This window comes from Saccopteryx leptura, chromosome 4, assembly GCF_036850995.1.
Source record: "Saccopteryx leptura isolate mSacLep1 chromosome 4, mSacLep1_pri_phased_curated, whole genome shotgun sequence".
In the NCBI taxonomy this organism is placed as follows: Eukaryota; Metazoa; Chordata; class Mammalia; order Chiroptera; family Emballonuridae; genus Saccopteryx; species Saccopteryx leptura.
The window spans coordinates 191,110,738-191,128,477 of NC_089506.1; the positions used below are offsets into that span (position 1 = coordinate 191,110,738).

The window sequence follows — 17,740 nt, forward strand, 5'->3', positions numbered from 1 at the left end:
AGGTTGGGTCCTAGCACGCGTCGAGTTCTGTGCAGCCGCTCAGGGAGACGCTCTCGGAGCGGGAGGTACAATCCCGGCCCAAGAGGTAGAAGAGGACCGGGTTTAAGCTGGAAGAGCCTTAGAGGAGCTATTTTCCAGGTGGGGCTCCAGACAGAAGGTCTGACTGGGAGACCCGCCAAGATCGCTCAGGAGTCCGGCGGACTGGGTGTGATTCGAGCCCCCGATCTCAGTCACCAGTAGGAGGGGTCTCTGAGCTCTGGAAAGCCCTGGAAAGGAAAGGGAGGAGTAGAGGAGAGGTTGAGAGTCCAGGGTGTGGGTTGGGATGGGATGGGAAGGCTCCTCTAATCTGTGCGCGCGCGCGCGCGCACACACACAGACACACACACACACACACCCGGGCTCACACACACGTACCGACACACACACACCCGGGCTCACACACACGTACCGCCCTCCCGTCCCCCACTGAGGCACCACAACTGAGAATACCTGACCCTGAGCTGTGACTTAGCACTAGGCACTGTTCAACGAACTGTACAGGACAACGGCCCTGTTACAGAGGGAGAAATAGGTATCTAGGTAACTTATGTGGTCTCTACCCAGTCTCTGCCCCTCAGGTCTGCCCAGTAATTCTGTGAACTTGGCCACATTGTTTCTGCTTTAGGGAATGAAGGAACTGTGCTGCGGTTAAGGGGCTTTATTCAGTTTACTTAGGAAGTAACAGTGTGGTTCCTGCTCTAAAGGAATTGATCCTTTAAATTTATAAATTAAATTTAAGCTTCACCACCCCCTCCCCCCCAACACATCCCGTTATTTTCTGAGCGTACAGAGAATCATTGCCCTCAAAATGTTCAGAGTCAGGTTGAAACCAGAAAAATATCTGTGTTTGTGCTGCCGGTCACCTCTCAGCCAAGTAAGTAGAGACAAGGATTGAATCTTATGGGCACTTTATTCAAATGGCCAGCGATCTAAAATGATGAGTATTCTGTACCAAAGAGCCATCTTAACACCTCATCTCAACCAACCTTTTAATAAGGGGAAGGAAGGGCTAGGTAAGGAGTGTGGAATTTAGGGAGAATTAGATAAATGTTGCAGTCCAGCCTGACTGATGGTGGTGCAGTGTATATAAGAGTGTCGATGTGGGACACTGAGGCCCCAGGTTTGAAACCCCCAGGTCTCCAGCTTGAGTGGGGCTCATCCAGCTTGAGCACAGGCTCGCCATCTTGAGTACAGGGTGTCCAGCATGAGCGTGGGATCAGCAACATAATCCCATGGCCACTGGCTTGAGCCCAAAGGGTCACTGGCTTGAAGCCCAAGGACACTCAATTGAGCAAGGGGTCACAGGCTCGCCCGGAACCCCCTCCCCCTGGGTCAAGGGCAATCAATAAACAACTGAAGTGTCCCAACTACGAGATGCTTCTCATCATTCTCCCTTCCTGTCTGTCTCTCTCTAAAAAAAATTTTTTTTTTAAATCAGTGCAGAGGTTCTTTTAGCATTCCTTCATCCTGCTGACCAGTACTTCTTTATCTGTGTCCTTGTCAGCCAGTATTCTGTCCTTGGAGCATCGGGGGCTTAGATACCGTTTTGTTTGTGGATCTCCTGCACCACAAAGGTGTATTACTTGTATATACATGTATCCAGCACCTGAAACAGTATTTTAGTTGCATTAATCATTAAGTCTATTGATTATAACTAAAAGCTACTATTACTAGAGTTAAATTTCTAACTCTTGAGTTCCCTTATTAACCTTGCAGTTGCGTAGGTAGATGTGCTGCAGGATGTTGCCATGAGAGAGGAATGCACAATACCAGTGGGGAGTGGAGGAATCTATGACTAATCCTGCCTGGAAATGGTGGTAGTTAGGAAAGCAAGGGTGAAAACAGCATGAACGCTAAAGACAAGGGAGCGCATAGTGACTGGCTTACTATTTCCTCCCTCTCTTTTACTTGTTTATTGAGTTACTGAAATGTGCCTGCCCAATCTTGGAGCTGGGTATTAAACTGTGAACAAGATCCATGCGTTTTCTGCCTGACCAGGTGGTGGCACAGTGGATAGAGCGTTGGACAGGGACACAGAGGACCCAGGTTTGAAACCCAAGGTTGCCGGCTTGAGTGTGGGGTCATCCCCCATGGTCACCAGCTTGAGCCCAAAGGTTGCTGGCTTGAGCAAGGGGTCACTCCCTCTGCTGTAGCCCTCCGTTCAAGGCACGATATCAGAAAGCAATCAATGAATTATGGTGCTGCAACAGAGAATTGCAGCACCTATGCCTGACCTGTGGTGGCACAGTGGATAAAGTGTCGACCTGGAACGCTGAGGTTGCCGGTTCGAAACCCTGGGTTTGCCTGGTCAAGGCACATATGGGAGTTGATGCTTCCTGCTCCTCTCCCCTTCTCTCTCTCAGTCTCTTCTCTCTAAAATGAATAAATAAAAATCTTGAAAAAAAAAGAAAAAAAGAATTGCGGTACCTGTCTGGCCCTATCTGTTTCTCTCTCTGTCTCTCACACACAACCACACACACACACACAAAAAGACAGTGTCTAGTGGGAAAGGGAGGTAAATTGCAAGCAGCGTGATGTGGGCAACACTAGGAAAATTATGAGGTACTGTGGGAACATGGAGGAGGTGTATGAGGGACCCAGATTTGTGGTGTGGGTGGGGGCCATGTGAGAGAGGACCTCCGGAGGATGAAATGTCTAAGCTGAGAGACAAATAGGATGAGTAGGAGCTAAGCAGTGAGCCCATTCAACTCCAGAGGGAGAGATCCTTGCCTGGTCTCTGGAATTCTCAAAGGAGGTAAGCTAGGAGCTGGGCCTTTAACAATGGAAAGCATGTAAAGGAAGAAAAGAGCCTAACAAAAAGCCTGGTGGTAAGAAAGCCTTGGCCTATATTCAGAGGACAGTGGATAGATCATTTCCGATGGAATGGGGATAGGAGGATGAGCAGTGTCCTTTATCTTGCCACTGACCATTTTCTTTAGTTAATTATTTACCCCTATCTTACCACTAGAACTTTGAGCGCCTTGAGGTCAGGTATGTCTTTCATCTCTGTGTCTTTATTGTCTAGCACTGACTGGCTGAGAGTGACACTTTGAATTACAGGAGAGTTGAATGATTTGAATGGTTTTAGATAAAGCTGGAAAAGCAGGTTGGAAAACCAGATTGTGCAGAACCTATGAACATTAGCTGAGAAGTATATATTTTATTCTTTGGGAAGCAAGTGTTTATGTTACCATCAAAACTGTAAAGAAGGGGCCCTAGCCGGTTGGCTCAGTGGTACAGCGTCGGCCCAGCGTGTGGATGTCCCAGGTTTGTTTCCTGGTCAGGGCACACAGGAGAAGTGACCATCTGCTTCTCCCCCCTACTTCCCGTGTCTCTCTCTCTCTCTCTCTCTCTCTCTCTCTCTCTCTCTCCCCCTCCCACAGCAATGACTCGATTGGTTCCAGCACATCAGCCCTGGGCGCTGAGGATGGCTCTGTGGAGCCTCCACCTCAGGTGCCAAAAATAGCTGGGTTGCAAGCATGGTCCCAGATGGGCAGAGCGTCAGCCCCAGATGGGGGTTGCCGGGTGGATTCCTGTCAGGGCACATGTGGGAGTCTATCTCCCCTCTTATCACTTGGAAAAAGAAGAAAAAATAAATAAAAACTGAAGATTAGATTGGCCTGAGCATGCTAAGGATTCCAAGGGATAAATGGGGGGGGGGGGGAGATTGGGTAGGAGGTTATCTTATGAAATAATAAAGATTTAACTGATGATGGTGTTCATAGAAATGGGGCCAAAGGGGAAACAGTCTCAAGGGAAGAATGAAGAGTTTATGACCATTTGGATTTAAGAAATGAAGGAGGTCCTGGCTGGGTGGCTCAATGGATAAAGCCTCATCCCAGCACACTGGTTGTGGGTTTGATCCCCGGTCAGGGCACATGGGAGATGCAACCAGTGAGTACACAGCTAAATGGAATAACTAAGAGGAATAAGTTGATGCTTCTCTTCCTCTCTCAAATCAATAGAAAAATTTAAAAAGAATGAAAGGGATGTGGAAAATCACTCTGAGAGTAGTATATATGTACAGAAACAGGGAATTTGGGAGTTGTGTGGAAGGAGAGCTGGCTAGAGAAAAAAGCCCCATTTTAGATGGGCTGAAGTGGAAGAGATGGTGAGTTGTCCATATAGAAATATCAGTGGGCAAATGGGGAGTTACTTCCAAGAAGAAATGTGGGATTGAAATTCAGGAGAGAGGCCAGACCTGAAATCATGACTATGGAAGGGAAATGAGGCAATGAGAGAAGACCTAGACTCACAGATTCTCAGACACCCCCACACCTGGGGCTTGATTCCCTCCCCATCCCTGCCAAGTCAGCCCTGTCAGCATCTCCACAACAACTCACTACTGCCCGGGTCCTTTCCCAGGGCCATCCCAAACAACTTGACAACAAAGCTGTCCTTACATTCAGCTCCTATTTGCTTTCCTTTAAATCTCAACATTGTTCATAACTGTCTAAACAGCTGCTGTGTCAAGCATTGACTATGCCAGGTACTGCTGTGCTCTGCACATGTAACTTACATTGAACATGCAGGGGACTATATTCAGGAAGATTAGTGCAGTCATAAAACAGCTTTCTGTCTTCAGCCTCACTCTTCACATCTTTGCTTGCCCTTGGGTAACAAGGACAGATATTGCAGTAGCCTAAATGTCCAGTTCACATTGTCAAAACTCTTATAAACTTAATTCAAAGTTAAAGAGGTTCTCCTCTAACTTTAGTTAGGCCCACCTTTGGAGTGGAGGGTAGTTGACTTCTGTATTTCTCCATCTTGTTTCCTCATCTTCCCCCCACCCCCACACCATGCAGGCTGAGGCTTCAGACCCATAGGTATTGGTAGAAAGTGTTGTAAGAGTAGAGATGGGGGCAGGAAAGGTCCATTTGTCATTGGCATTAGTATTCTCTGAGCCAGATGAGGGTTTATAGCTTTTGTGGACCTCTCTTACCTGAAGTTCCCTTGACCTAGGGTTACACTTATCTTGCTGCTTTCAGAAGCTCCCTCAGCCTCTGGTTTCTGGAATCCCCCACTACCTGCAATTGGTCCCTTGTCCCTTTTGGTGGTTCCTCCTGGGCAAAGTCCATTTTAGATGGCTTCTAGGCCCTGGTCAGTTGGCTTAGTGGTAGAGCATTGGCCTGGCATGTGGATGTACTAGATTCGATTCTCGATCAGGGCACACAGGAAAAATTACCATCTGCTTCTCCACCCTTCCCCCCCTATCTCTTTTCCCCTCCCCTCCTGCAGCCTTGGCTCTATTGGAGCGAGCTGACCTGGGCCGCTAAAGATGGCTCCATTGCCTCTACCTCAGGCACTAAGAAGAGCTCAGTTGCTGAACAATGGATCAATGCCCCAGATGGGCAGAGCGTCACCCCCTAGTGGGCTTGTTGGGTGGATCCTGGTCAGGGCACATGCAGGAGTAAGTCTCTGCCTCCCCTCCCATCATTGAATTAAAAAAAATATATAGCTTCTAGTTGGCCCTCTCTTTTGCCTGGCCTACATCTGGTCTGTAGGAAACACTAATGCTTCTTTTGCTCAAAATCTGGGGGTGCAGACCATCTCATGTGCAACTACCTCTCCTTGCTTTGTTAATAGCCTCAGACTTTTCCATGTGGGAGGCCCAGCACTAGCCTCTGTGTCAGCACAAGGTTTGTTTTGTTTTGTTTTGTTTTGTTTGGTATTTTTCTGAAGCTGGAAACGGGGAGAGACAGTCAGACAGACTCCTGCATGCACCTGACTGGGATCCACCCGGCACGCCCACTAGGGGTGACACTCTGCCCACCAGGGGGCGTCGCTCTGTCACGACCAGAGCCACTCTAGCGCCTGGGGCAGAGGCCAAAGAGCCATCCCCAGCGCCCGGGCCATCTTTGCTCCAATGGAGCCTCGGCTGGCTGCGGGAGGGGAAGAGAGAGACAGAGAGGAAGGAGAGGGGGAGGGGTGGAGAAGTAGATGGGCGCTTCTCCTGTGTGCCCTGGCCGGGAATCGAACCCGGGACTTCTGCACGCCAGGCCGACACTCTACCACTGAGCCAACCGGCCAGGGCCCAGCACAAGTTTTAGAGGGCACAAACCAAGCTATTCTTGGGGTTTTCTTCCTAGTTTCATGAATCGTGTTTCAAGAAAGCTGAGACTTGTGAATGTTCCAAAAGAGAAAGAAGAATGCTAATGGAGGAGGAGAGCTTTGAAATGCTGAAAGGAGGGGTTAACAGGATAGGGGGACAAGGAAGGATTAGGTAGGAGAGGATGAGCTCAGAGGATGCTTATCCCTCGGACTCTGAGAGAAAGCTGGAAGGGCAGCCAGGGGGCAGTTGACAGGGAAGGGCCTTTCACACTCATTGACCTCATTGACCTTAACCTTCCCAGGTAGGAACTAAAAAATTACAGAGAAGTTATTCTATGGCGACCCAAGGAGGGTGAAGAGGGCTGGAGAAGAGTTGTAGGCCTTGGGGAAACACCGGCTGAATGAGGAGTCATGAGAAAAGGATTAGCTGGTGGCTGTGGGGACCAAGCCAAAGCGTGTACTTTCTGTGTGCCCATGTCTTCATGGTTTCCTATGCCCAGATCCCACACCAAGGTCATGGACATACAGGCGGGGCTACACACACCGACTCACATCCATATACACATTGGTGTATTTACATCTTTGAATACATAACATACGGTTTTACACGGGATTTATTTTCATTTTTTATTGTCACGTGGTTTACATACAATACTGTATACCAATCTTAATTGTTTGTTTGGTTAGTTTTTGACAATCTACACCCTTGTAACTCCACTCCAAACAAGCTATAGAATATTTTCATTCTAGAAATTTCCCTGATGCTGCTTTTTATCAGTCCCTCAAGACAGCTACTTTCTGTTACCATAGATTCTATCACCATAGATTCATTTTGCCTGTTCTTCTTTGTATATTTTTATACATGATATACAAATACATTGATACCACACATTAACTGACCATTTTGTACCTTAGGCTTAGACCACTGTCATGAGCTATCAGACTTTTGCTTTAGGTACACATATAATAACTTGCCTTCTCTATAACCCTAAAATCATAACTCAGATGAAATATTTATTTATTTTTCTGAAGTGAGAAGTGGGGAGGCAGAGAGACAGACTCCCACATATGCCCAACTGGGATCCACCTGGCATGCTCACTAGGGGGCAATGCTCTGCTCATCTGGGGTGTTGCTCCATTGCAACTGGAGCCATTCTAGTGTCTGAAGCCGAGGCCATGGAGCCATCCTCAGCGCCCAGGCCAACTTTGCTCCAATGGAGCCTTGGCTGCAGTAGGGAAAGAGAGAGATAGAGAGAAAGGAGAGGGGGAAGGGTGGAGAAGCAGATGAATACTTCCCCTGTGTGCCTTGACTGGAAATTGAACCTGGGACTTCCACACACTGAGCCGATGCTCTACCACTGAGCCAACTGGCCAGGGCCCAGATGAAATATTTTAAACCTTTCCTTTCAGCTAAAACAAAGAGTTAGAAAGGTGGTAATCATTTCACCTTGCACAAGAGGTTTTTTTTATTTTTCTCCGTGTGCTCTAGGACAGTGGTCCCCAACTCCCGGGCTGCAGACCAGTACCGGTCTGTGGGCCATTTGGTACCGGTCCACAGAGAATAAATAACTTACATTATTTCCGTTTTATTTATATTTAAGTCTGAACAATGTTTTATTTTTTAAAAATGACCAGATTCCCTCTGTTACATCCGTCTAAGACTCACTCTTGACACTTGTCTCATAAGTTCGACAATTATATTTTAAAATACCATAGTTTTTATGCCAGTCACATAATTTTATTTTGTGTATTTATCCGTCCCACCCTAAAGGCTGGTCCGTGAAAACATTTTCTGACATTAAACCGGTCCATGGCCCAAAAAAGGTTGGGGACCACTGCTCTAGGGTATTGGAAAATCGGGACATAGATTTTAAAACAGCACCATATTTAGCTAACTAGCTTTAACTTTTAGTTGTGGCCCATACCTACTTAAAGACTTTCACTCTCCAAGATACCTCCCGCCAGGGCCGCAGCAGAGGCTCAGGAAGCTGCTGGCGAAGAGCTCCCGGGAGCGGAGAGTCGCTGGTGGTGGCATATCGAAGTCGGGAACAGAACCTTCAGTCTGCCAGGCTTCTCAGAGGTCAGGGCAGTGAGAGCAAAGCTGAGTCCAGGGCCTGGTCAGGGCCAAGGGCCCATGTCGGAGGAGCAGAAGGGGGGGCTAAGCCCAGTCAAGGCACAGAGGAGAAGTAAGTGCTGGAGGCAGAGTGGGAGGAGGAGAGGCCAGAAGTGGAGGCCACAGCTCTTTGGAAACTGTTGCAGTTCACCAGCCCTCATCTCTGACAGCTGACTTGCTGCATGGGTGGGCCTGTCAACTGCACAGGAGTACTAGGTACCTCTCAGTTGCAGTGGGCCTTGGTTTGGGAACATAGAAGTGAAGGCGAGATAGAAAATAAGGGACAGGGGTGTGAGCAGCTGGGTCTAGACCTCAGGTCCATACCTGCTGCTTCTAAAATACAGATATTGGCAATCACTACCAATAGGACCTGGTGCCCTTCTGAACTGAGAGATTCCAGAACCACTTCAACTTCTGAAGCTCTGGCGCACCAGCCTGGGACAATGACCTCTAGCTTTAAAGGTTTAGGTCACAAGAAAATATCAGGCTGGGATTAAGGAAAGACTGTACCAGACCCTCAGGCAACACTCCCTTCTCCCCATCACTCATAAACTTGGCAAGATCCTGCTGTGGTCTTTGGCCTGAGATTCTCTGAATGGTGCTTTCTGTCCGTTAGACTTGCAGCCATCACAGGCTCCTAGATAAAGCTGAAAAGAGAGAGAGAGGATAGGAGGAAAAGAACTTTTGTTTCTTAAGCTTCTGCACTATAGCAGGCCCTGTGCCAGGCAGTTTCTATCAGTCATTCCAATGTAGCATTCCTACAGCCTTTCCAGTTTGTGTTACTGGCTCAGTTTTCAGGTGAGGGCATCGACACCTGTCACTGTATTTAAGCCTTGGTCATCCTGGCATATCCTCAGCTTCCCACAGTGAAGCAGGAAACTGGTTGTGGACTCTGACTCATATTTGTGCAGTCCTCTGGTCCTTGTTCAGCCTGAGTCGAGAGCCCAAAGTGAAGTTCATGGTCTGGCTTTTCCAAGACCATTAGGTGATGCCTCTTTTCAACCAGAAGCAAATACCCAACAATTGTGTCCACCCAGTCTGACTGAGGATTAGTATTAGACCAAGCTCTCAGTGTCCTGGAATACCTGTGAGAAGCCTCGGGTCAGACCCAGCCCCTGACAGCAATGTCATCCCTCAGAATGTGAGACTCCAGGCATTGGTCAGGTACCAGGAGGCCGGAGAAAGGCTGAATCCAGCCAGTTTACCCATTAGTTTTAGGCTATGGCAACCCCTTCCCAATCGGCTGCTTTCCTCAAATATAGACATGTACTCTCATGGGAGCTGAGCTCTCCAGCCCAACTGCTGGACTGTTCTGGGGTGACCAGGAGAGAGAGAGAGAGCCATACGCAAGCCCCCTGGTTTAAAGTTCAGGTCATCACAGGGAGGGGAAGAATCTTCCTACTGGTGGGTGTCTAGTGTGTAGGGACAAGACCTGTGCTGGCACACTGCTCTTCTGACAGAGTAGGTGGCTCTGCTTGCCACCCAGAAAGCTGTGTGGATTTCCCAGATGGGCCAATTAATAGGAAGTTCAGTCTCCTTCTCACCCCATCAAACCAGATCCCCACGAGGTGCTCCCTCAGACCTCCCTTACCCCCTGCATGCTCCAACAGCCCTGCAGGAACCAGCGCGCCAAACACCCTGAAGGTCTCTTGAGGAGAGCTGTGCTCGGCTGGAGAAGTCCAAGGGGGAATGTCTTAAACTTGCCATTCTGACTCCACTGTTGAAAACAAGACTTAGTAGAAATAATCAGTACAAATGAAAGAGAGACAGCAGCCATACTCGGTAAAATCTGATTGAGGAATCAAGTCTTCATTGTAAAATTCATGTGGAAAAAGATTTGATCTTGAGAAAAATCTATTTTTTTTCTTCTTTTCCAAGTAAGAGGAGGGGAGATAGACTCCCACATGTGCCCCTACCAGAATCCACCTGACAACCGCCATCTGGGGCCAATGCTCTGCCCATCTGCAGCCATGCTTGCAATTGAGCTATATTTTTAGCACCTGAGGTAGAGGCTCCAAGGAGCCATCCTCAACGCGCTCAGGGCCAACGCGCTGGAACCAATTGAGCCATGGCTGCGGTAGGGAAAGAGAGAAAGCGAAGGGAAGGGGGGAGGGTTGGAGAACTAGATGTTTGCTTCTCCTGTGTGCACTGATCAGGAATCGAATGCTGGGCTGATGCTCTACCACTGACCAACTGGCCAGGGCAGGAAAAATAATCTCTATAAAATATTTTTAATTCATTGATTTTAGAGAGAGAAAAAGGGGGAGGTGAGAGAGAAATATTGACTTGCTATTACTTATTTATATATTCGTTGCTTGATTCTCTTATGTGCCCTGACCAGGGATCGAACTGCAACCTTGGCATATTGGGATGATGCTCTAACCAACTGGGCTACCCAGCCAGAACAGGAAAAATAATGGCTAAACTAAATGGAAAGTGAACAAAATTGGAATTAGTTAACTATGAAATAGAGAAAATCAATTAAGAGATTAAATTAGCTTGATGAAATTTGTTAAGGAAAATAGTTTCAGTCTGACCAGGCGGTGGTGCAGTGGACAGAGTGCCGACCTGGGACCAGGTTCGAAACCCTGAGGTCGCTAGCTTGAGTGTAGGATCATAGACATGATCCTATGGTTGCTGGCTTGAGTGCAAGGTTGCTGGTTTGAGTAAGGGGTCACTGGCTCAACTGGAGCCCCCCCCCCATCAAGGCACATATGAGGAGCAGTCAATAAACAACTAAAGTGCGGCAACTACGAGTTGATGCTTCTCATCTCTCTTTCTGTCTGTCTCTCACAAAAAAAGGAAGGGAGGGAGGGAGGGAGGGAGGGAAGGAAGGAAGGGAAGGATGGAAGAATAAAAATATAGTTTTGGCAAAAACTCAAAAATAGTTTAATGAGGCCCTGGCCGGTTGGCTCAGCGGTAGAGCATCGGCCTGGCGTGTGGGGGACCCGGGTTCGATTCCCAGCCAGGGCACACAGGAGAAGCGCCCATTTGCTTCTCCACTCCCCCTCCTTCCTCTCTGTCTCTCTCTTCCCCTCCCGCAGCCAAGGCTCCATTGGAGCAAAGATGGCCTGGGCGCTGGGGATGGCTCCTTGGCCTCTGCCCCAGGCGCTAGAGTGGCTCTGGTCGGGGCAGAGCATCGCCCCCTGGTGGGCAGAGCATCTCCCCTGGTGGGCGTGCCGGGTGGATCCCGGTCGGGCACATGCGGGAGTCTGTCTGACTGTCTATCCCCGTTTCCGGCTTCAGAAAAATACAATATATATATAGTTTAATGATTTTATGTAAAAGTGCCATATCAAAATATTCGTAGGGCTCAGAGGGTGGAGCCAGAACATCTTAAACCCTACAGAGTTCAGATTAGTGCGGAAAGGGATGTTAGTGCCCCGTCCTCTACCCACCCAGGTTAGTGGCACCCCTGATCTCAGCTCATGGGCTGTGTTCTCTCTCAGAGCCATGCTGTGAGGTTCAGAGACTGCTCTCATCCCTCCTGCACTTTACTAGCACACGATGGGCAGTTCTTGCCTAACCAGGGAGAGTGCTGCCTTTGGAAAGGAGAGAAGTCTGAAGAAGTTGATCCCTGGGACGGGGTTTTTTCCTGGATGCCCAGAGACAATCCCTTGGCTAATAAATGAAGAGATGGAGGTTGTAATGGGGAAAAGTAGATGGGTGCTTGAGGATGGGATGTGAGTGCTAGATCACATGGGTTAGTAACCAGCATTTGGATTGGCTTAACAAAGTTGTGGGACTAGACCCAAAGCCCATCCTCTCTCCCCTACACTCAGCACCTCCAAAATGGCCTGGGGACAGGGAGTGGGCAGGTCCTTAGGAGGAGCCGACATGTGGCATCGATATGTATGGCATCAGGTCATGATGGCCCCATTGATGAAGACGGGAACGATGACTAATATATTCATTCAACCCATGTTTCTTGGGTACTATTCTGTACCAGAAATCCTGGGCACTGTGAGGCTACAGCAGTGGACAAGAAGATCAAGATCCCTGTCCTAAGGAGCCATACAGTCCAGTGGGAGGAGACTGGTGATAGCAAACAAATGAGTGATAATGTCAGGTAATGGCAAGTGAGGTGAAGACAAAGACACTTATATTTTGAAAAGGTCACCCTGATTGCCGTGAGAAGATTAGAATGTAGGGAGAAAGCAAGAAGTCCAGTTGGAAAGTATTGCATCATCAGGAGAATCATGATATCTTGGTCTGGAATGTTAGCCCTGGAGATGGAGAGAAGTAAATGGATTTGGAATATATTTAGGTAGTAGAGCTAATACATTGGATGAGGGGGGCAGAGGGAAACAGGGATTAGGGATGTGAACTTGTGTAACTAGTGGATAATGGTGCTGTTGATTGAGACTGAAAAGCCTAAAGATAAACATGTAGTGGAGGTGTGGGCATATGTAAATTAAAAGTCCTATACTGGGGCCCTGGCCGGTTGACTCAGTGGTAGAGCATCGGCCTGGCATGCGGAAGTCCTGGGTTTGATTCCCGGCCAGGGCACACAGGAAAAGCGCCCATCTGCTTCTCCACCCCTCCCCCTCTCCTTCCTCTCTGTCTCTCTCTTCCCCTCCCTCAGCCAAGGCTCCATTGGAGCAAAGATGGCCCGGGTGCTGGGGATGGCTCCGTGGTCTCTGCCTCAGGTGCTAGAGTGGCTCTGGTCACAACAGAGCAACGCCCCAGATGGGCAGAGCATCACCCCTGGTGGGCGTGCTGGGTGGATCCCAGTTGGGTGCATGCGGGAGTCTGTCTGACTGCCGGCTTCGGAAAAATACAAAAAAGAAAAAAAGAAAAAAAAAGAAAAAGTCCTATACTGACTATGCTATTTGAGATGACAATTAGGCATCCAGGTGCAGTCTGGAGCTCAGTGGAGAGGTCAAGCAGGGGTACAGTTTGGGACTCAATGGTTTACAGGGGTGAGGTGAATCACCTAGACTCTGGATTTTAGAGTGGTGGCTCTCAGCTGCATTTTTTTTAAATTAAGCAATAATTTTCAGTTTACCAGATGAAACAGACTTGCAACATAATCTGCATGAATGCAAATAAACCATTTACAGCAAGTGATAAGGAAAGTGTGAAAAAATGAAAAAAGCATACATTGGAAGAAAGAGTGCCTTGAAATAAAAAAAGTAACCATTATTATAAGGACTTTACCAAGAACTGTTCTATTTTCCCCATCCCATTTGATGGAAGTCAACAAGAGCATCTAGCACTTTGTGTTCATGTCAAATGTCAGATCAGAGCATCTTAACACAAAGCAAAAGGATTTTTTTTTTTTTTTTTTTAGCAAGGGGTGGGGAAGGGAGAGAGATGAGATACATTAACTCATAGTTGCATCATTTTAGTTATTTGTTGATTGCTTCTCATGTGTGCCTTGGCCAGGGGGGAGGCCCAAGCCAAGCCAGTGACCCCTTGCTCAAGCCAGTGATCATGGGATCATGTTTATGATCCCACGCTCAAGCCGGTGACCTCAGAGTTTTGAACCTGGGACCTCAGCATCCCAGGTCGATGTTCTATCCACTGTGCCAGCACTGGTCGGGCAAAGCAAAAAAGATTTTTTAAAAAGAAAAACAAACAAAGGAGACCCTTAACCCCCCCCCCCAAACCATAGGACAGTAACTAACCCCAGAGTTCAAATTCCAAAGAAGAGAAAGAGGCAATTGAAGAAGGTGATGAGGGTACAGGTGAGGGTACAGGTGATGACAGGAACAGAGGGTATTTGTGTGCTGATAGGAATGATCCATGTAGAAGCTGAAATTGTTGGAGGGGAGACTGAGGAGGTGGGAAGGATCCAGGGCTCATATCGAAGGTTTGGCCTTTCCCTGGAGCATCACACTGGCTACTCTGAAGTGGACCCTGTTTTGGTCAAGATTGCCTACCTCTGGATTCAACCTCTCCACCTGTCCCCTGCTCGTGCTGGGCAGCTCCTTGCAGCCCCCATTCCTGCTAAAGGGAGGCTTTCCTGCAGGGAGCTGCTGCACAGCCCATGACTTCCCCTTTAGTGTCCTTGGAGCACCAGAGACAGCTGTGCTTGGAAACCAGTGTCTCAACTCTTGGAAACCAGTGTCTCTACTCCCGTAGTCAGGAGCTAGAGCCCAGGCTGCCTAGGCAGTGCTGTCAATGCCATCAGCAGTTCTCCACCCAACATTGACCTTCATGGTCCTTACCATAATCCTCCCCAGGTTCTTCACACATCACTCTCTCCTTGTTGCCACACCCGGCTCCTTGAACTCTCTCAGGTACTGCTGAATGTTCTTGCCTTCTTTGTCACCCTTTCTCACTCCTCCACCTTGCTAAGTCTTGCCTAGCCTCCTGTCTTAGCTTAGCAGTCACATCTCAAACAGCCCTTCTCTGATCCCCTCAACTAGGTTAGGCCCTCTCATTAGTTCTACCTCCAACTTGGGACACTGACTCTTTTATAGTGCTTTTCCTACTTGTATTTTTTTTTTGTCCAATGTCTGCATTCCACACTGGACTGTCATCTAGTTTACCACAGTTATTTTCGGTGCCTGGCATGTAGTAGGTGCTGAGTAATTATATGCTAAAAGAACAATTGGTGACTATTTTAGAGACTACTTGTTATTTACATGGTTCATATGTTGTGTTCAATATTTTATTCTCCTCTACACACATTTCACTACAAATTTTTGAAGCTTTCCTGATCACATCCATGATTACATTCATCTTTGCTTGAAGACGTGTTAAGAATTTAATTCGCCTGGGCTGTGGTGGAGCAGAGGAGAGGAGAGGAGAGGAGGGGAGGAGAGGGGAGGGGAGGGGAGGGGAGGGGAGGGGAGCGGAGGGAAGGAGAGGAGGGGAGGGGAGGGGAGGGGAGGGGAGGGAAGGAGAGGAGGAGGGAGGGAGGGATGAGTTTAATTCAATGTCTTTTTGACCATTCATTTAAAATAGAAAGAGGTACTAAGCTCTGCATTATTGCTTCTTCCCAATAGGATGGCTGCTTTGGTTTTATGTGAACCAACAGAACTTTACAACATTTTGAATCAGGTCACAAAACTATCCAGATTGACTGAACCCAACTATCTCTGTTTATTGGGTAAGTACTTTAAAAAAAATATTTTGTGGATAGGATCCTTCAAACATTATTTCAGTGAATTAACAGACTTTTGGGGATGGAAGAATAAATGATTTTAGAAATCTGTTAAGAGCCCTGGCCAATGGCACAGTGGACAGAGCGTCATCCCGGAGTGCCGAGGTCGCCAGCTTCATCCAAAGGTCTCCAATCTCAAGGGGTCCCTGATCCCAAGGTCATGGGCTCAGTCCCAAGGTCGCCAGTTTGAACCTTGGTCAGGATGCCTATGAGAAGCAATCAATGGATGCACAACTATAGTGGAAAATGAGTTGCTGGTTTCTCTCTCTCGCTCTTCTCCTCTCCCTTCCTCTCTCTCAAAAATAAAAATATGCTAAGTTTTTTTGTTTATTTTATTGATTTTAGAGAGAGAGGAAGGGAGAGAAAGAGACAGAGACAGGGCATGGATCTGTTCCTGTATGTGCCCTGACCGGGAATGGAACTGGTTACCTCTGTGCTTTGGGGTAATGCTCTAACCAACTGAGGTATCCGGCCAGGGAAAAAGATGTGTTAGATTTATTAGGCATATGCTACTCACTCACATGACTTAGAAATCATGCCAGATTAAATCTAGCAGTTCCTGGAAGACTTGTGTTCTGAGTTTACTTGTTTTAGTGAGGTATATCAAACAACTAACAAATACATAGTAATACCATTAATCGCTCATGTACTCACCACTCAGATTTAACATAAATTGAATGTTACACTTTTATATGTGCCCTTCTTTTGTACCCCATCCTGAGCCCATTTTTTTCTCTCCTCAAAGATAACTGTTTCTATATTTTCACATTTTTATTGCATATGCAGGCATCCCAAAATAATGTGTGGTAAACATTTACACAAATAGTACTATAATATACAATCATTATATAACTTGCTTTTTATGTTGTTTAAAATTATATTTTGATATTTTCCCCCATGTCTAAATGTGAAGACCTGATTTACGTGACTGTTAATTGGGATATAAATCTAGTATTCCTAATTGATTGCAGTGTGTTGCTTGCATTGCGTGGCTCTAATGCAGGGGTTGTGAACCTTTTTGGCTGAGAGAGCCATAAACGCCACATATTTTAAAATGTAATTCTGTGAGAGCCATATAACGACCCGTGTACGTTACGCATTATCCAATAAAAATGTGGTGGTGTCCCAGAGGACAGCTGTGATTGGCTCCAGCCACCCGCAACCATGAACATGAGCGGTAGGAAATGAATGGATTGTAATACATGAGAATGTTTTATATTTTTAACATTTTTTTTTTATTAAAGATTTGTCTGTGAGCCAGTTGCACCCATCAAAAGAGCCACATCTGGCTCGTGAGCCATAGGTTCCCAACCCCTGCTCTAATGGATAGTGCTGCAGTGAACAAGTTTGTGCATTCCTCCTTATTAACGTGCAACAGTTTCTTTGGGATATCTACCTAGAAGTGGAATTGCCCAGTTGCAAATTCAGTTTCACTACATTATTATCAAATTGCCCTCCAAATAGATTGTATCAATTTACACTCCCCCCTGACCAGGAGGTGGCAGTGGATAGAGCATCATCTTGGGAGACTGAGGACCCAGGTTCCAAACCCCAAGATCACTGGCTTGAGTGTGGGCTCATCTGGCTTGAGTTTGGGTTTACCAGCTTGAGTGTGGGGTCACTGGCTTGAGCATGGGATTATAGAAATGACCCCATGGTCACTGGCTTGAGCCCAAATGTTGCTGGCTTGAAGCCCAAGGTCACTGGCTTGAGCCCAAGGCTGCTGGCTTGAGCCCAAGGCCACTGGCTTGAGCCCAAGGCCGCTGGCCTGAGCCCAAGGTTGCTGGCTTGAGCAAGGGGTCATTGGTTCAGCTGGAGCCCCCAGTCAAAGCACATATGAGAAAACAATGAATGAACAATTAAAGTGCTGCAACAAGTCGATGCTTCTCATCTCTCTCCCTTCCTATCTGTCTCTGTCTGTCTGTCTCTCTCATAAAAAAAGTATACTCCCATTATTAGTGTAAGAAACATACCTTCTAATACCTGGTTTTGTCAGCTTTTAATATTTTTGCAATCTGACTGGTGTGACTTTGTATCATGATGTTCTTTCCTCCAATTAAAAAAGTTGTGATAAAATACACATAACATAAAATTTACCATCATAACCATTTTTAAATGTACAGTTCACTGTTATTCAGTACATAATATTGTGCAACTTTGTGCACTACCATCCATCCCCGTAATTCTTTTCATCTGTAAACCGTAAAACTGAAACTCTATACCTATTTTGTGTGTGTGTGTATGTGAGGGGGAGGGAGGATAAGAAACATCAACTCATAGTTGCAGCACCTTTGTTGTTCATTGATAGCTTCTCATACATGCCTTCACCGGAGAACTCCAGAAGAGCCAGAAACCCCTTGCTCAAGCCAGCCACATCAGGGCTTTAAGCCAGTGACCTTGGGCTTCAAGCCAGTGGTGACCTT

General features: G+C 47.1%; 1 protein-coding gene across 1 annotated transcript in view; it reads left to right on the forward strand.

Annotated features, from left to right (window-relative positions):
- The first annotated feature begins 14 nt into the window (after positions 1 to 14).
- The window catches only part of STYXL1 (serine/threonine/tyrosine interacting like 1), a 73,090-nt gene continuing 55,364 nt past the window's right edge, over positions 15 to 17,740 (forward strand). Inside the window, exons 1-2 of the mRNA XM_066382357.1 lie at positions 15 to 138; positions 15,160 to 15,263. Coding sequence (XP_066238454.1) covers positions 15,161 to 15,263 — 103 coding nt within the window. The 5' untranslated portion in view covers positions 15 to 138; position 15,160. The remainder of the gene's footprint in view (positions 139 to 15,159; positions 15,264 to 17,740) is intronic.